At 43.8% G+C, this 20,597-nt stretch overlaps 1 protein-coding gene across 1 annotated transcript in view; it reads right to left on the bottom strand.

Moving 5' to 3' along the window:
- Positions 1 to 11,558: 11,558 nt before the first annotated feature.
- Positions 11,559 to 20,597, bottom strand: part of LOC147717758 (uncharacterized) — a 75,480-nt gene continuing 66,441 nt past the window's right edge. Inside the window, exon 3 of the mRNA XM_086924546.1 lies at positions 11,559 to 13,574. Coding sequence (XP_086780672.1) covers positions 13,309 to 13,574 — 266 coding nt within the window. The 3' untranslated portion in view covers positions 11,559 to 13,308. The remainder of the gene's footprint in view (positions 13,575 to 20,597) is intronic.

The following is a 20,597-nucleotide window of genomic DNA, read 5'->3' as shown; positions in this document are numbered from 1 at the left end:
CATTTGCGAAAGGTGTAACTATTGGCACTGTAAATGACAAAGCTATTAATTTCACTATTTTCAAAACTAACACATAAATAAAAAGTGTTTAATTTACAATACCAATAGCTCAAACTTTCCTAATGCGAGACCTATTGCATTGCAAATGCTTGTTAATATGGGTTATGTGTGAGACTAGTTTACTGCAGACATTTGACGGAGAAATGTTGAGTTGTTTCCTGCAACATCCTTAAAAAAGTTTCTTATAGATCTGAACAGGACCTCACAAAGAAAAAACGGGAGGGTGTCACAGAGATTATTTAAATTAGTGAGCTGCTACTGTGTTACAATATTTGAAACACACCTAACTATACCTGAATGTTTAGGTGTGTACACATTTCGAATTTGGACATGTGCCTGTATTGTAGACGAATCTAGGACTCTAGTTAATATTCCCGATGTATGCCCTTATGTAGTTATATCAAATCATATCCTTATATAGGCATAAGAATCATACCCATATTAAGACATAGCCAATGCAGTCCAAATACGGCAAGGCTACTCCCATAGACTCCTAGAAAGCACAATGTGTTCTTAGATAAACCAAGCCTCCAGCAGCCTGGTTCTTCCCCCTGCTTCTGTATAGATTTGTCCTAGAACTCCTGGAGTCCTGAAAGAACTGCGAGTTCTTAGTGACGTCTTATGTCCAACCTTACGTCAAACTCGGCACTTTCCAGGTATAAATATATCAGCATCCGCCCTAGCAAAACACACAGTGGTTTGGAGCAGATCGACTAACTACTTGCCCGACGCCCAGCTGTAGCGAGTGCCGAAGGAAGCTGACCCTCCCGCTGACGCACTGAGAGAGACGCTGTCTTTTCTCCTGCCGAGAAATCCAGCTCCAGTGTTTCCCTGCTACCCTTGCGGGTTGCTGGGGGATCGAGTCCTGAGAGAGAGACACAAGACCTCCTTCATTCTATAACTAAGGTACAGAGCTGATTGGACCTTTAGAGAATTCTTGGTTTAGATACTTGGCAGCAACTATTGGACCTTTAGAGTAATCTTGGTTTAGATTCTTGGCAGCAACTATTTAACTTTAAACTACTTCTCCCGTACTTCTTCCCATGTACTAGGCTTAGGTTAGGTACACCGGGGTAGGCGTATCTTAGAAGCACCAGTTGAGTATTTTTTGTCATTATTTATCATTGTATGTATTTTATCCATTTTAAGTACCGTATGGCTTAGAAACCATACCATGCTTTTACAGTATTATTTTATAATATTCTTTTTACTGTACGCACTTTACTTTATGACAAGTATTGCAATTGTAGCAATTCACTTCTCTTGCATGAGAAAGAAGACTGCTCAATAAATAACCTCTTTTATTGAAAACACCCGTCTCTCTATTTCTCTGCACTCCTGGTGAAACTAAGCATGCAGGATTGACTGAGTAAAATAGCTATCTATTGTTTCCGCGAATCTAGAGATATACTCCTTATTCTTGGGGGAGCAAAGTTGTCATGTTTATGCGGTTGTCAGAAACGGATCCCTTCTTGTGTACTCAAGAAAGTTTCTAGTGACCTCTGAGCTAGCTGGCATTCATAATTAAGTCTAACATATTCAATAGAGACCTAGTAGACCTAAGTCTTATGTCTAAACTATCATTTATGTTATTCCAATGCCCAGAGCCTATTGGGAATATAGGAACTACACTACACCTGTGCACTGGCTAAAGAGGGCCTGAAAGAGTAGAAACTGGATCAGAAGTTGAAAGCTGTCCTGAACAGGGGCCCTCCAAAATAGGTTTGGCCCAGGGCCTCCAAAATCCTTAAGTTATCCCTGTGGCACGCACCATTGTGACCCTGCGTGCTAATGCTCTTTTTTTAAAAACTTTATTTTTAATGCAGAAATATACAGAAGGCATCCAACTGTTCTGGGTACCGCGCCAGTGACATAAATCAATGCTTCATCATCATTATAACTCTGATATAACACAGCCATTTAGCCCACATCCCGGAGGTCGGGCGGCAATAGCAAATCAGTGTCATAATTATTGATTCCTGTGGTGGCCTCCAATCTCCGCTCCACGGATCATCTAGTTTCTGCTTTTCTTGTGATCCCAGACGTGCGACCCCACTGCGTGCTAATGCTCTTAGATTCAGAAACATTTCTATCTACACAATAGAAATGTTACTAAAGCTAAGAGCATTGGCACGCAAGGTGTATGCTTCCCTGTGGTGCGCAGAGATTTTTTTTCACTCTTATGAAACGCTTTGGCAAGTCCCGAACTAGAAAGAGAATGGCCTGGAAGGGAGTGCCCTGTAATTGGTGGAGATGTGGGGTTTCTCCACAAAAAACAGTACAGTTCTCATTTGCAACTACACTTCTGCAAAGTGTTTTCACATGTAAATAAATGCACAGCTCATAAATATATATGCATATGTTACTGCTTATAGTTGTGTGCAGTTTCATAACGCTGTGACAATTGCAGCTTCCCAGGAGGACTCCGATAATTTTTTGGTGACTTCCCAAAAAACTCATAAATCTACCCAAACATAAGGGTAAAACTATGGTTGAAGATTTACATTGTTTTTTGTAAATTAGGACCAGGACCATTTTATGTAGGGACATCAGAGGTTTGCTCAGTACAGACGTAAGCAAAATGAATGAAACATTATCCCTTACCCCTCAACCAGGTAGAGACATTTTTAAGCCATGGGAAAAGTGGGCTCTGGCCCAGGTCCCCAGCCTATCAGGCTGAGCGAGTCCGGTCTGTCTGCAGAGTTTTGCCCTGATTACCTTCAAAAATTCTGAAACATATTTTATTGACTATCATTTTCCTGTCATTTATTTTTAATGTGGGTGATGGTGCATTTGCTCTATTACTCAGTCCTGCTATTACATTTTGCAACATTACTTTGCGATCAAGACAGGACCTCACATATGAGAAATGGGAGGGTGTCACAGAGATTGTTTGCATTAATATTAGTGAACTACTGCCGTCATAATATTGAAAACACACGGCCCCCAAAATCCTTAGGATGTCCCTGGAAGTGTGTGCCAGGAGGGCCTAGCTTCCGAAACATAACATTTATATTTTGTAAATAGAAATGTTTCTGAAGCTAACAGCATTGGCAGCAGTGTGCTTCTCAGAGTGTAGCTTCAGAAACATTTCTATCTTGTAGATAGATGTTTCTAAACCTAGGCCATGCTGTCACGCACCTCTGAGAAGCATAGATGCTGCTGTCAGTCTGTGAGGTACTCAGCATTGTTATGTCTGTTGTGAAGCTCTGTGGTAATACTGAATAAGCAGCTACCTATATTAGTATATGACATCTCTTTAGTAATGCAATAACTGCACTTTCACTATTCCTTCATTAACCTTCTTGCTTTCTCAAATTTCCTTAAATATGCACCATTTGCCCACTCTTTTTTCCAATATTTTCACCGGGGGGGGGGGGGAGCCCCCCTTAAGTTGTTCAGGCTCCCTCGCCATACTCGCTCGACGCCGTGCACTCAAACACAGATTTTAAGCCTCACCATTTTCAAATGTCACCAGCCGCTACTGGGGCGAACATAGCAAACACAACAAGATGATGGACGGAGTGCTGAAACATTTCATCCACTCACCCTTAGTCGCATATCTGGGTTTAATCCATCATTTGTTTGCTCACTATGCCCCCCCAGTTTGAACCCAGTGATATGCAAATCAGTCTTGAACCTGTTCCTCATGGATTCAAGCTAGCTTGGCCAATGAGGGGTGTTACCCTGAAACTGGTCCCAGAATGCTTCTTTCTGGTCTGGGGAAGACCTGACTTGGTAGTTCGGGCTGGACTGTTCGAATGAGGAACAGGGTCAAGACTGATTTGCATATAGCTGAGTCTGAACTGAGATGGCGAAGTCAGCTTAAGAACGATGAAGGATTCAACCCAGATCTGTGACTGGGGGTGAGTGTCTGAAAAGTTTCAGTGCTCTGTCCATCATCTCCTTGTGTTTGAGTGTCTCATCTTTAAGGCATAACCCTTTCCTTATTTTATCACTGGAACATTTCAGAACACACTGATCATGTAATCTTTCTTCAAGCAACGCATCAAATTTGCAGCTTGCCGCCAACTTTCTTAAACTAGTCACAAACTCTTCTACCGTCTCTACTTTCCCTTGCTCCCTCAACCCAAAATAATACCTTTCCATGATGGTGCTCACTTTTGGTAGAAAATAAAGATCGAGCTGCAGGATACACATCTCATACTCATTCAATCCTCTTTGGACAGAATCGCTCAATTATGGCAAATTTTCAAAAACTTCCTGCCCCTCTCCTCCCAAACAGTGTAGCAACAGCACCTGCGTACGTACAGCATTTAGATTTGTCACATACTCTGGCATCATTTTCAAAAATCTTTTTCCAACTTTTGCCACTTCACAGGTGGTTCCACTGGACTTGTCATAAAAAATGGAGGAGCTGTAACATTCTACATGTTTTACAATTTTCCACAAAAAAAATGACTTTCCCACAGCAAAATATATTTAAATATGCCAATAACCTAAAATAAAGTAGCTAATGACTGTTGTCCTCAACGCAAAACCAAGCAAGCTTAGTCTGAATAAGATAACAAGAAAATGTGTTACCTCACAATCTAAGTCTCAAACCTCCAAATGTGTCAGTCATGAACAGGTGTGCCTGTCACTGATATGAAAAGAGATGGTATGCCTGTCACCGTTCCTACCACACTGAAACAAGCTGGTGTGCTTGTAACCGTTATGACAAGCAAAAGAGGTGTGCCTGTCACCACTCACTTGTCGTTTCTGCCGCAAATGCCACAAATAGGCCGTTTTTCCACAAATCAACACCTTTCCCGTTAAAAATGTTATTTACAAAATGGCCGCCAAAGTTGCTGCGTAAACCTTTAGATCTCTTTCTGCGCTTGGTTGGGCTTGTTTGCTTTCTTACGATGCGCCCAACACTTTGATCAATTTTACTGTACAAACGAGCTTGCTTTCCGCCCTGCCTGTTGGCGCCCATATCCCGACGTGCAGATCAGTGAAATGCACAGCCGCAACATGCGTTTCACCAGCTACATGCTCAGTCAGTTAATGCCTCAACGGATTTTCGCTCTGCGACTCTTCGACAAGTAGCATACTGCCCACAAACTCTGGACCAGATGTCTTCCACGCACCGCGCCGCTTTACCAGCACTCTTGTGTCGTCTCCAATCTGCCACAGGAATCCAAGCATTGGCTTTCTTCAACACAATGTTGAGGCGTTACCAATCAGAGATGCCGACATAAAAGTCAGGGGGGGGGGGGTTTAACCGGAGAAGAAAACCTAATAGCCTGCACTATTTAAACGGACTGATGATAGGTAACCTCTCAAAGTTTAAATATCTACAACTAAAAAGTTGGGCACAAAGCAGGGAATCGACTTTGTTTATTGTCAATATCTTAGAAGATCAATTGATAACTAAACTACCAGGAAACAAAGAAGTAGCACTCTGGTACTGGCATCTTCAAGACATCATGGATGGAGAATTCATCTTGGAGGAGGAGCTATGGGGAAATTACTTGCCTCGGGCGCAGTTGCAGAATATTTGTCAAGTATCTATGCGCACAATTTATATCACAGTTAAACCTGCTTTTTTAGAAGAAACAACCCTTTTTCACTCCATAGGACATATATAACACCTGAAAAACTAGCTAAGATGGGGAAAGGAAGACGAACCTGCTGTGCTGAATGTGGTTTGGAAAAGGTGTCAGACATCCATATGTTCTTCCAATGCCCCACAATCCGCGAGTTCAGGGAAAAAGTACAAACAACAACGACAGGTATTTTGGGTAAAAAAATAAAGGTATGCCTTTCTTTAGTTCTCTTTGGGGTGATTGACGAACTTGTAGGTAACATCAGAGATATGTTGTTTTATGCAATATTACTGGCTAGTAGGGAAGCTTGTCGCAAATGGATGCACAGCATGCCTCCACAACACTCAGAATGATTGAAATCATTCATATATATTTCTAAGATAGGACAGGTAAAAAAAATCTAAGAAAAAAGCTTTCAGGAACCACCTATTAGCATGGTTGGAGCGCCCAGGAGGCTTGTGAAAAAAGAAAATCCTTGAGGGCAAATTGCTGATACAAATATATAATTATATCCAATGATTACACCGGCTAACACTCCTGAACTGCTACAGGGCCCCTATGTACGTCGCAAATCTAAGCAGTATCGGTGTTATACCGTGTGAGAGAGACAGCCACAGAAAGGTTGGTGCCTATTGTAGTATGCCCGGTAGCGGTTGGTATCTCTTCCATTAACAAGGGCAGAAAAAATTGACATCTTTCTATTTTTCTGAGGTGAATGAGGAGAAAAAAAGTTGAAAAAATAATGTTGAGGTGAGTCTGCAATCGTCGCCAGTGTAATAATGTAAATCATGATCCAGACAGGCAATATATGTTCAAGACCAAGACTCTTTATTCTCACCTCAACCATCGGCGAGCACGGCCAACCGTCCATCTTGCGAATGCTCGCTTCACACACACACACACCATGTTCTAACATGGAATTCAGCTACATCACATGTGTTGGCTGGCTATGTTCTGGTTTAGAGTTCTGTAATGGAATAAAGATACAACTTGTTTTGTAACTTTACCTGATATCACACTTACAAGGTAACAAATAATATAAGAATAATAATAAAGACCATTTTAAATGCTGAATTAATTTGATATTGGACCTCAGCATCTTCTTATCCCCTTGAGTTAGTTTATGTCTTTACCAAGGTACTTAGGAAGGACCATATCATGGATTGCTTGATCTCTCAGACCATCCTCCCTGATTATTCTCGTGTGAGCTCTGAAATTTGTGAGATTGTTAGGCCATGCAGACGTTTATGAGACTAAAGATTTATTACCTCCTTGATTATAGAATCCTCCATTGCTCCATTGGGGAAGGTTGTCTCTGAGATGATGTTTTGCAAAGAAGAGCTTGTTCTGGTTTGGCATCTTCCTCAGTGTCCCTTGATGAGGGTTGGAGCTTCTTGTGGTGTGTCAAGGTGGACATCTCAAGCCTATTCACATATGGGCAAAAGACTTGGGATGATGATCTGTTCTTGGATATTGTTTTACCTAATCGGATTGGACCGATTTAAAAAGGAATGCTAGCATATGGTGAAAACTATTCTTAATTGATCTGTACATCAACTCCCAAGAGTTTCTGGGTATTTTACAAAGTACTGGATGTATACAAACGGAAACCTTGATGTCAGTAGTCCCAAGGGTTCCAACTCTGCTGCAGACTGACTCGCCCAACACTTGTTCCCTTCTACAATATATAAGAAGGAGGTAGTGGTGGCATAGAGAGGTCCCACCTCAGAAAAAGAACATTTATTCTTAATGTGGGTATTGTAATGTTATTTGAATCTCAGGCAATATACGTCTCCGTGCCAATCGAGGTAACGCAAACACCCCACTACCTAGGGTGTTAATGCATGAAAATCAAGAAGATTCCTGTGCTAACATTAATTTGACGATTATACCTCGGCACTCTTATTATTTGTAATCACATTTAGTACTTGTGATCATCCGTTTTACATACATTTAAGGGAGCTTTACACACAGGAAAACCAGATCTTTACAATTTGAAACTTATACTTTATTTTAGGTATTTTAAAAACCATACAGAACATTGTATGACCATGCATACTTAAACTTTAGACATTTAATGATGGTGAACATTTATACATGGAGAAACAGCATGGTCCGAAGGTGAAGAGATGAAGCACACACAACAGTTGACACGAGTTTCGTTACAAAGATGGTACAGTAGCATCCCTGTTCTCTGCTGATGAACAGCAAAGACCAAGGTACACATGCCCAAGTCCACTGATGTCAAACTCTTCTATTTTCATGTAACATAAACAAATTACTGCTTGCTGAAGCAGATCTTCTGCAGGCTCAGGTCTGTTGACCTGCTTCCAGTCTTCTGCCTGTCCTTCCAGTGCTCCGTGCAATTGTACAGACTGACTACCAAGACCATCATTAGCAGCAAGAAACACAAAGTGAGCTCAAAGTGGGGTCTACCACTCGCGTAAATCAAAGTTGAGTTGATGCCATTCAATGTACAATGCTCCAACGTCATGTCAAAATTTTTTGAATTTGGATTGGCTACAGCGGCACTCCATTTGCATTTCTGTTGCGAGTCCATGGCTCATTCCAAAGTAAACACAAGGTAAGTTTGGTTAAAGCCAAAATCTCAGATAAAGTAACCAAAGATCTTTTTTTTTTAGAAGAGACTGCTAATTTTAAAAAGCTACCAACTTTAAAACGGACATGAACAATAAGTAGCCTATGTAAAAATTACAGAGAAGGCTTCCCTTGTTGAAATCTGTACACCTTAAAAATTGTTTTTAAAACATTTGAGTTAGTGGTGCATACAATTTGCAGAAGAAGACAAAACGCTCAAGGGATTGTACATCAGACTCATCACATGGGCAAACTAAAACAGCATTGTTGTCGTACTGGCCCACGGGAAACAAAGTAAATATATTATAGTCCCTACACAAAACTTTGATAATAGGGATCACAACTCAGCTCAAATATTTCCAACAGTGTCTTTTTTCATGAAAAATATATTACCTTATGCCCCATTATCCTGTTTTTATCCCATATCCCACCTTTCCTATATTTTAAACTTGCTTAAAATAGTATAATCTTATATTTATGCTTCTTGTCAGGGCATAATGCAAAAGATTTGTAAGTGTTTGTCACACAATGGATGATGTCTGAATGGATCTATAAGAAGGTGGCATCAGGTCCCCAATTCTGTTAGCTCTCTCAGCAGCTTTTTATCTTCATCACTCATCCAGTTGAAGGTGTTTGTGGCTCTTCAGGTAATCTGTGAAGTAAGCCTCCTTTTCCACTAAATAAATGGAAGTCCCACCAGCCCAAAAGATCTCTGCTCTGGATTCCGGTCACTTTTGAGTGTTTGCGACTATCCCTGTTAATGCCTTCCTTTGTGTTACAGCAAAGCTAGGCTTCCAGCAGGGCTTGATGTGGCGGCGTCAAGAACAACCCATTGGCGGCGATGGAATGTCCCAGAAACTGATATTTTCTTCCTTACTGTTTAGTATGTTGGATAAGCCAGGCTTGGGTACAGGCTGGGTGTAGTGTAAGGTATTAGCAATACAAGTGTGTTCTGGCGATGGAGAGCATGTCAAGGAGCCGCCATCTTGCTCATCCCAAGACCAGACCCTATTTCAGTGATTTGGTACCCAAACTATGGAGTACTGTTCCCCCAGTTGTATGCTAGAGTTGGATGTGTGTGGATCGGAAAATTTCCATTGTATATAATGTATGCCTGTTTATTTTATCCGCAAGAAACATATAGTAGCATCTACCCAATACAAAAAAATCACAACATTCGCTCCTACAGGTTGTACCCGACATGGGTGTCTCCCAGACGCCTAATTTAATCTTTTCTTTCTATGGTATTTTTTATATTTGCCTCTGAACAAGTCTCAAACAAAACATATAACATGGAGGGTATATTAGTGCTGTGTTATATCAGTCCCTTTCTTAACGTCTATGTTATAACACTGTGAAACATATTGTTCCCTTGTGGTATTAAGTACTTTATTTCTGGAGACAGTGATGGGGAACCTTCTAATTGTATCATCTCTTTACTTCAAAACATTAGGTGGCCTTTTCCTCTCATTTTGTTTAGCTTACCCCTCAAAAAGCGTTCTCTGCTACAGCACTGACCTTTGGCATGAGTCAGAAGGTACGTGTGCTTTGCACAGTGCTGTGCGCACAATCTGATCGATGTTCTGACAGACTGAGACTTACCTTTGAACTCGAGATCTACAGTCTTCAAAACTGAGCACTAGACCCTTGATTAATGAAGCAGCCCCACCCCAGTGGGCTTCACCAGTCAAAGCTTTTATGTAGACCCATCTGGGCTTAAGCAACAGAATTGACTTTCAGCTTTCTCTCAGAGTCGACTATTGACCCCACCTCCCCCTGCAGCGATCTAACATTTATTGCTCTTTGGTGCTCATTAACTTTGAGTGGTAATGGAGTTTCCAAAACGTGTACTTGATCTGCTCCAAATATTTTGGTGGTCCTCGCGTGTGTTTGTCAAATAATATAAAAAAATAAAACCCGGCAGCATCCTCGCTCTGGACCTCTTCTTTGGCTGACACAGGAACCGGATGCTGGAACTCCCTTGGCCAATCCCGGTGCTGCTTTTACCAGCATGAGATGAGCGCTAGGATTGGTGGGAGCGGCATCACTCGGTGCTCTACAGCACTCTGGAGGCTTTGGCTTGCTCTAACCCAGCTGTCTTAAGACAGCTGAATAAGAAATGTTGAAAGTGTGCATGCGTGGCTGGCCTTCATAAGACGGCCAGCCAAAAAGACATGAGCCCTATAAACAGTGCAATACCAGCCCACCCTCCTCCCTGCTGCTGCCACGTAGCAGCGGCCGGCCCCCTTCCTGATGCTTGGCTCGGGGCAAGAAAAATTAAATGGTATTTAATTACCATTTTACTTTTCATCTCTGGGGCTTTGGATGGATTTTTAAGTGGGGCGACGATCCACCGCTCAGAGGAAGAACCGTCCCTGCACATTGTAGAAAATCCTGCACTATTAAGAACAGTGGGGTGATACTGGAAGAAGGCTGTGGTATTGTGCAGATGGCTGGCCAGGCACATCATGCAGCGCCCGGGTCTGGAGCGGAATCGGGCCACTTACACCAAGCATGAGAGACAGGGCTTCCTGCCTGTCACAAAGATGAATGGTAGGAACTCCAGACGTAGTCATGAGGTAAGTTTCATGTAGAGGTTTATTTAGGCTAGATGGAAGATGGTATATTCAAGTATAATTCAAGGCCCCACCAGGAGCAGGTTCTTAGCTGCTCAGCCCTCAGGCTCCAACTGTCTGTTCTCTCACAACCAGGCACACCAACATTCTGCTCTCACATCAACATTCTAGCATTCCAATACACATTCATACAGGCTGAGCAGCAAGACCAGGAGATCAAAGTACAACACTGCCCAAACAAGTCAACAGCATGGAAGGAATCAGGGAGTTACTAGACTTGTCTTCAAACAACAGTGCTCCCTTGAGGACGTGAGTAACCGATTGTTGGAATGCTCAATGTCTGAATCAATCTGAAAGTAAGAGCAACATACATGTTTACCTTTTCTCTCTACACACTCGTACGTGCAAAATACTGGCATGTACATTATAAAACAGTGTGTGACTACAGGGGTATGCCTCCACACCTTCCTGTGTCACAGTAGAGAGTTCCATAATTGGGTAAGGTAACATAGTGTTACATGTTTACCATCACTTCACCTTTTATCGTGCAGTGTATTGCATTGAGTGAACTGCACTGAGTGCTCACATACATGTTTTCAAGCTAACGCAAAGAGGTAGAAATCCCTCTTGGATTTATGTTTTTAAAACATTGTGTCTCTGTCCTGCCCCACTCGATATGCCTGTATATAAGAGTGCTATAATTCAATTTGTATGTGGTGTGACACGTGCTCTCAACAGGAAAGAAAATATGGGCAATGACCAGATATATTACTTTTTTATTATAAATGTTTTTATTCATTATTTGCAATATAAACATGTAATTAAAAAAAATCATGCACACATGATACAAATTGGATGGTGAGCAATGACATGTTGTACAGAATAAACAATCCAGCACCGCAGTCATGAAATGAGAGAAAGAGATAAGACATCAATTTCAAAGATGAACATAGGTTGATAATCACATCAAGATTGTCTATATTGGTCGACATTGGGTCAGACTTCACAACTGTAAGAGCACAATCTCATGTGTTCCCAATAAGGGATCAACTCCCTCCCCCTCCTCCAGATATATTACTTTTGATCGGCATACAATCAATGATTTGTTTTTCTTTCCAACAGGAACCGGAAATGACTGACTCAATTATTGTGTGAGTAGCCCCTTTGCATGTTTTGCGTATTTGTTTGTTTGCCCCACCAAAATTGGATAGTTCAGGAGGCCCTCTTCATTTAGACCAGGGCATACTCTAGTCATGATGAAAGTCCACGGACCTTTTCAGACCAGTTACAAGTAAGGGCTGAAACATGTTGACTCAGTCGAAGGGTGCAGAGATATAATCTCCCTGATTGCCCAAGATACATTTTTATCTATACCTACAACAATAGTTATTAAAACCTATGTGTTTTAGTGTATTTTTATTTCAGACCCTGGTAAAACAATATTCTCAAAAGTGCTCCCTGGGATACAGTTGTGCCCATCCTGGTTTTTAGGGACCAAGATGTGACCCGATGATGAACTGTGCCACTTCTAAAGCGTGTGAGGGTCACTAATAGAAACAATTAGGATTGTTGGGTTATTGTCACAAAGAGGATGTACCTTAGACAGTCTTCAACCCCACCTTCTGGGTTGGAATATGACAGGCCAGTAGGATACATTTAGTGTGATGCCTTTCCTGTTTGGCATGTGATTGGGAGAAATGCTGTACTATTGCGTGTAAGACTCAGATTTTCAGTAGACATCCATGCCACTGATAGGACTATGCTGCTGCAGAGATGGCTGTGCTGTGAAGCAGGAGGTTCTGCCTTTTAGTAGACAGCCATGTCACCGAGGATTGCTTCTGGAGAGAAGGCAACTCTGTTGGTAGAAGGCGGCTGTGATTTGGATAGAAGGCTCTACTTTTGGTAGACAGTCAAGCCAATGAGAAGCTCATGCTGCTGGGGAGAAGACCGTGCTGCTGGGGAGAAGACCGTGCTGCTGGAGAGAAGACCGTGCTGCTGGATAGGAGGCCGTGCTGCTGGGTAGGAGGCCGTGCTGCTGGGTAGGAGGCTGTGTCATTGGGTATGGTGCTGTGCTAGTGAGCAGAAAGCCATACCACTGTATAAAAGGATATTATGTTGGGTGGAAGGCCAGGCTTTTGAGGAAGTAGACGTGTCATTTAGAAGATTGCCATTAGAGACAAGGTACTGGGACTTGGCGAGAAAGATGCGCCTTTGTGTGGAAAGCATCTTGTTGTGGAGCCATTGATGTAATTTAGAAGGTGTTCTATTACAGAGAAAACTGTTTCACATGAGAGAGTGATGTATCATTGGGCAAGGGATGTCTCACTGGAGAGAAGGCAAACCCATGTGGGATAATTATAAAAAAATTTGAAAGGTCATGGTCTTGAGAAGAGAAGGCTTTGCCACCGGGTAGGACTCCTTGTTTTTGCGGGCCTATTGTGGTGATTTCTGCATGATTAGGCAGAAGATCTCTAGCTAGGTATTAATGGGTGTTGGGTTTGTGGTCTCCATGGTGCGCTGATTTATGGTTTGGAATCTTGGTAGGGAGCTGCTGGTGACACCTGGTATGTGGGTTGTGGTGGCAGCTGGTAGGAGGGTGCACAGGCCTCCTGGTAGGTAGGTAGTGGTGCTGACATCGGGTACTGCCCTGGTGCAGGTGGCTGGTAGCTGGGCGGCTGGAAACCGGGTGGTGCTGGGGAAGACTGACATGGTTGTTGAGGTGGGTACCCAGCTGGTGCAAGTGACTGCTGGGCAGAAGGCATCTGGGGGGCTGAAGTACCACAGCTGCCTGAAATGAAAAAACAAACAAAAAAGACGTGAGAGGCTGTGATAAAATGAGACAGCCTAAAGAGGTGGACATGGAGCAGGTCTGCAGACATCAGCCACTCACTAACCATTCACTTCAGGCAAATGCCACTCATTGACCATTCACCACAGGCAACATCCACTCACTAACCATTCACCATGGTCAACAGCCACTCACTAACCATTCATCACAGGCAACAGCCACTCACTGACCATTCACAACAAGGAACAGCCACTCACAGGCCATTCACAGCAGGCAACATCCACTCACTAACCATTCACCATGGGCAACAGCCACTCACTAACCATTCACCACAGGCACCAACCACTCACTGACCATTCACTGCAGGCAACTGCCACTCATTGACCATTCACATCAGGTAACAGACACTCACTGGCTATTCACCACAGGCAACAGCCACTCACTGACCCTTCACCACAGGCAACAGCCACTCACTAACCATTCATCACAGGCAACAGCCACTCACTGACCATTCACAACAAGGAACAGCCACCCACAGGCCCTTTGCAGCAGGCAACATCCACTCACTGACCATTCACCATGGGCAACAGCCACTCACTAACCATTCACCACAGGCAACAACCACTCACTGACCATTCACCACAGGTAACAGCTACTTACTGATCATTTACAGAGAACAGGTCAAATACTATTCACTGAAGAGATTGGTTACTTACTGACCCTTCACTACAGAGAAAAGCTACTCAATGACTAATCACCCCAGAAAACATACTCACTGACCATTCATCGCATAGTTCAGTTATTAAGTTACCAGTCATAAAAGAGAACAACTGCTTATTGACCATTCACTATTTATTACATCAATCACTGGCTATTCATCACAGAATGTAACTACTCATTGACCATTCTCCAAAGAGAGCAGCTATTTGCTATTCCTAGCCAATCATCACAGAGAGGAGCCATCCACTGTCAGATCATTAGAGAGATCATTAACCAATAAGAAGATCCTCTCACTGGCCAGTCAGCAGTGAGTAGCAACTCAGTAAGCATTTACTAATAAGAACAACCATTCCCTGACCATTTATATGAAAGAGCAGCCACTCACTTACAGTTTTACCATTGAAAATAAATTCATGTGGACCGCTCACTGAATACAACTACTCACTGAAAATTCCCTACTGCGAAACAATAAGTGCTGTCTAATCATTACAGAGATTAGTCACTCACCATCTGTTCATTCACCACTAAGAACAGTTCTTCTCTGAACACTCACCATTAGGAGCTGCCACATGTTGAGAATTCACTCACAACAGCCACTCTTTGACTATTCACTGCTGAGAAATAGTACTTAGTGTCCGTCCCCTTTAGAGAACAGCAGCTCACCATTTGGTCATTCACAGCAACTCACTGTGACTGATCACGTTTGGCTTTGGTCAAATTGCAGGAGCCTGACCTTGCTGAATATGTGCACAGAAGGAGTGACAGAATGGGCTAAACTTAGTTTCAAAGAAGGGGGCGGGGGTGTCTCCAAAATGTCTCTTGACATCTGCTGGACTATACCACCACATCTCTCCATCCGAGTGGCATTTCTGTGTGCCTCTCTGAGAAAATCTGATCGATAAAAAGCTTCAACTAATCTTAGCCACTGGTAGTTACTCTGGGTCATATTCTACTCCAACCTTTTTCTTCACTTTTCCTCCACAGTCTGCTTCCAAACATAAATGAGCGCATCAGTCCTGTCCCCGCACAATGCGAGACAGTCTTAACCAAACTGCTAGTTGTCATCCCCTCTGCATGGGAGTACAAACAACTGTCGACAAGTTTTAGCCTTGTTGAACCCCATAAGTGAACTACAACTGGAGGTCAATCCAGCTGCTGCAGTCGATGAGCTGAGACTCACCTTTTATTTCCACTGGGTCTTCTTTGAACATTGAGAAAGGACTGGTGATATACAGATTACTTTTCTATTAAGGCGCACCTATTAAGTCACTGTTGACCAAATAGGGACCCTTGTGTCTAGTCAGGGTAATGGGGTACACTCCTAAAATAACCCCTGCTCACCCCTTGGTAGCTTGGCACGAGCAGACAGGCTTATCTCAGAGGCAGTGTGTTAAAGCATTTGTAAACACATACAGTAACATTGGAGATGGACACCACACAGGTTGTAATATTGAAATAATTATTTGTATATAGACTTAACACAAGACCACAAACGACAAAATCCACAACACTGTACTTCAAAAATGGTAGAAATAGCTTAGTTCTCTTTAGATGTAAAATGCAACACTTTGAGTTCAATGTACCTTTGGCTGCGTAACGCTATACAACGAACGTGTTGCAGGGAAGGTGATGCTTCGGTTCCTTACACGCAAGAACGGTGATGCATCGGGTCCCTACTGTTGCATAGGGGATGTGTCAGTTCTTCTCTGGTGAGGAGATGATGCGGCCGTTTCTTACTGCGCTCCAGTGGCCTTGCAACCAACAGCCCCGTAATCCGATGAAGATCCGGTGCAATAAAACAAAATGGCGTCTTCTTCTTGATTCGACAACGATGCGTGCTCGCCCAACGGCCGTGCGGCGACTCAACGATTCTTCTGAGCCGCGACAGGCCCTGCGACACACTTCTCTGGCGATGCGAGGTGCTTCGGGTAATGCAATGGCGACAGCGGCAGCACGCTTCTCCAGTGATATGACGGCGTCTGCTGCGACAGCGACACTCATCTCTGGTGATGCAACAACAACAGCTGTGGCGGCGACACGCTTCTTCGCCTTGAGTCGCGCTTCCAGCTGCCAGCGACATGCAGTCTCTCAGAAGGCCCAGCACAACAGCTAGCACTTCCATTCCCAGCAAGGGAAGGCAGGGGAGCTGGTTGGTAATGTCTGTGGTCCCTGAGACTTCAGCAGGAGGCAAGTTCTATCTCAAGACCTTGGATATCCTTTACAAGTTGATCTGAAAGTAGCACAAAGTCGTTTCTCCTTTCTTTGGCAGTCGGGCAACCACTGCAGGCCAATCCCCCAAACAGCACTCAGCTTAGGGATAAGTTTCCTCCTCAGTTTCTTTGGTTCCTCTCCTCAGCAAAGGTTCTTCTTGTTTCCCAAAAGTGATCTAAAGTTCTGAAGTTGGGTACCCATATTTATCCTAGCAAATACTTTGTCCTCCGAAGGCAGAGGGTCCTGTACCTAATCCAAACAGACTCCTTCTTTCCTTTGACAGTGTGGGCCATGGACATCAGACGTACCACAGGAGGTGGAGCCAGCATTGTGGATGGCAGGCCCAGACCTATTCAGATCCCAGGTGCAACTCTTCCCACCCATCTACATGCAAAATGCTCTATTCAGCCCTGTGCTGACTCACCCCGCCTCCAGCAATCCCCCAGGCCCTGTCACTCAAACTCCAGACAAGGAATACACAACCTAGCAGAGGCAGGCTTGGATAGTTAGGCAAGAAAATACCTACATTCTAAAAGTGGTACTTTCAAAAACAGAATGTTAAAACCAACTTCATTAAAAGATGTATTTTATCATTCTGAGTTCAGGCATACTAAACTCGAATTTCTACCTAATTCCCTCTAAACTCGAATTTCTACCTAGGATTATAAGATGTTATGATCAAACTGCCCATTCTGGCCTATGGGAAACAGGTAGCCTTGCAATAGTGAAACACGAAAATGGCTGTAATTCACTATCAGGACATGCCACACACATCAGGGCATTTCCTACCTTTTACCTACAGTGCACCCTGCCCTTGGGCCTACCATAGGGGTGACTAATATGCAGAAAAGGGAAGGTTTAGGGACTGGCAAGGGGGATGCACTTGCCCAGTCAACATGGGAGTACCAGACTGCACACAGGCTCTGCAATGGCAGACCTGAGACACACTTTACAGACTGCTTCTGTGGATGGCACAACCAGTTCTGCAAGCCCACCAGCAGCATTTGATTTACAAGCCCTGGGCACACGCAGAGCACTGTACTCGGGTCTGACAAGTAAACCAAACCAGTTGATTATGGCGTCACTAATCCATACATCAATTTACAATAGGGAGAGCATATGCACTTTAGCACTGATGAGCAGTGGTAAAGTGCCCAGAGTCATAAAACAGCCAACAACAGGTCAGAAGAAATACAGGAGGAAGGCAAAAAGTTCAGGGATGACCCTGCAAAAAGGGCCAAGTCCAACAGTCCCACCTAAAAACAGATGCGTTCATGCTACATAGAGAATCAACAGTACAGAGGGGTATGGTCATGGCCACTGGAATTATGTTTCACATTATAGATTTGCCGCCTTAGCCACATAATCCAGCATCTGCTGCATAATCTGCTGATTTTAACAAAAACCTGGAGTATTTCATCCAATTCTGGAGGCCTCAGCTAGAGTACTGCGACCGGCCTGTAGACATGACCTGGAGTACTCTATCCAGTTTTGGAGGCCTTACCTGGAGCGTTAGGTTCAGGTCTGGAGCCCACACTGCATCAAGTGCAGCTGAGTGGGGCTCACCTCAAGTGTCAAGTCCTACTCAAGTATTTGTCCTATTCTTGAGGTTTTAAGTGGATTATTGTACTCTCTTTGACTATTCACTGCTGAGAAACAGTACTTAGTGTCCGTCCCCTTTAGAGAACAGCAGCTCACCATTTGGTCATTCACAGCAACTCACTGTGACTGATCACGTTTGGCTTTGGTCAAATTGCAGGAGCCTGACCTTGCTGAATATGTGCACAGAAGGAGTGACAGAATGGGCTAAACTTAGTTTCAAAGAAGGGGGCGGGGGTGTCTCCAAAATGTCTCTTGACATCTGCTGGACTGTACCACCACATCTCTCCATCCGAGTGGCATTTCTGTGTGCCTCTCTGAGTAAATCTGATCAATAAAAAGCTTCAACTAATCTTAGCCACTGGTAGTTACTCTGGGTCATATTCTACTCCAACCTTTTTCTTTACTTTTCCTCCACAGTCTGCTTCCAAACATAAATGAGCGCATCAGTCCTGTCCCCGCACAATGCGAGACAGTCCTAACCAAACTGCTAGTTGTCATCCCCTCTGCATGGGAGTACAAACAACTGTCGACAAGTTTTAGCCTTGTTGAACCCCATAAGTGAACTACAACTGGAGGTCAATCCAGCTGCTGCAGTCGATGAGCTGAGACTCACCTTTTATTTCCACTGGGTCTTCTTTGAACATTGAGAAAGGACTGGTGATATACAGATTACTTTTCTATTAAGGCGCACCTATTAAGTCACTGTTGACCAAATAGGGACCCTTGTGTCTAGTCAGGGTAATGGGGTACACTCCTAAAATAACCCCTGCTCACCCCTTGGTAGCTTGGCACGAGCAGACAGGCTTATCTCAGAGGCAGTGTGTTAAAGCATTTGTAAACACATACAGTAACATTGGAGATGGACACCACACAGGTTGTATTATTAAAATAATTATTTGTATATAGACTTAACACAAGACCACAAACGACAAAAATCCACAACACTGTACTTCAAAAATGGTAGAAATAGCTTAGTTCTCTTTAGATGTAAAATGCAACACTTTGAGTTCAATGTACCTTTGGCTGCGTAACGCTATACAACGAACGTGTTGCAGGGAAGGTGAAGCTTCGGTTCCTTACACGCAAGAACGGTGATGCATCGGGTCCCTACTGTTGCATAGGGGATGTGTCAGTTCTTCTCTGGTGAGGAGATGATGCGTCGGTTTCTTACTGCGCTCCAGTGGCCTTGCAACCAACAGCCCTGTGATCCGATGAAGATCCGGTGCAATAAAACAAAATGGCGTCTTCTTCTTGATTCGACAACGATGCGTGCCCGCCCAACGGCCGTGCGGCGACTCAACGATTCTTCTGAGCCGCGACAGGCCCTGCGACACACTTCTCTGGCGATGCGAGGTGCTTCGGGTAATGCAATGGCGACAGCGGCAGCACGCTTCTCCAGTGATATGACGGCGTCTGCTGCGACAGCGACACTCATCTCTGGTGATGCAACAACAATAGCTGTGGCGGCGACACGCTTCTTCGCCTTGAGTCGCGCTTCCAGCTGCCAGCGACATGCAGTCTCTCAGAAGGCCCAGCACAACAGCTAGCACTTCCATTCCCAGCAAGGGAAGGCAGGGGAGCTGGTTGGTAATGTCTGTGGTCCCTGAGACTTCAGCAGGAGGCAAGTTCTATCTCAAGACCTTGGATATCCTTTACAAGTTGATCTGAAAGTAGCACAAAGTCGTTTCTCCTTTCTTTGGCAGTCGGGCAACCACTGCAGGCCAATCCCCCAAACAGCACTGAGCTTAGGGATAAGTCTCCTCCTCAGTTTCTTTGGTTCCTCTCCTCAGCAAAGGTTCTTCTTGTTTCCCAAAAGTGATCTAAAGTTCTGAGGTTGGGTACCCATATTTATCCTAGCAAATACTTTGTCCTCCGAAGGCAGAGGGTCCTGTACCTAATCCAAACAGACTCCTTCTTTCCTTTGACAGTGTGGGCCATGGACATCAGACGTACCACAGGAGGTGGAGCCAGCATTGTGGATGGCAGGCCCAGACCTATTCAGATCCCAGGTGCAACTCTCCCCACTCATCTACATGCAAAATGCTCTATTCAGCCCTGTGCTGACTCACCCCGCCTCCAGCAATCCCCCAGGCCCTGTCACTCAAACTCCAGACAAGGAATACACAACCTAGCAGAGGCAGGCTTGGATAGTTAGGCAAGAAAATACCTACATTCTAAAAGTGATACTTTCAAAAACAGAATGTTAAAACCAACTTCATTAAAAGATGTATTTTATCATTCTGAGTTCAGGCATACTAAACTCGAATTTCTACCTAATTCCCTCTAAACTCGAATTTCTACCTAGGATTATAAGATGTTATGATCAAACTGCCCATTCTGGCCTATGGGAAACAGGTAGCCTTGCAATAGTGAAACACGAAAATGACTGTAATTCACTATCAGGACATGCCACACACATCAGGGCATTTCCTACCTTTTACCTACAATGCACCCTGCCCTTGGGCCTACCATAGGGGTGACTAATATGCA

The sequence above is a fragment of the Lissotriton vulgaris genome, chromosome 5 (genome assembly GCF_964263255.1).
Source record: "Lissotriton vulgaris chromosome 5, aLisVul1.2, whole genome shotgun sequence".
NCBI classification, from domain to species: domain Eukaryota; kingdom Metazoa; phylum Chordata; class Amphibia; order Caudata; family Salamandridae; genus Lissotriton; species Lissotriton vulgaris.
This window is presented reverse-complemented; position numbering and strand designations above follow the sequence as displayed.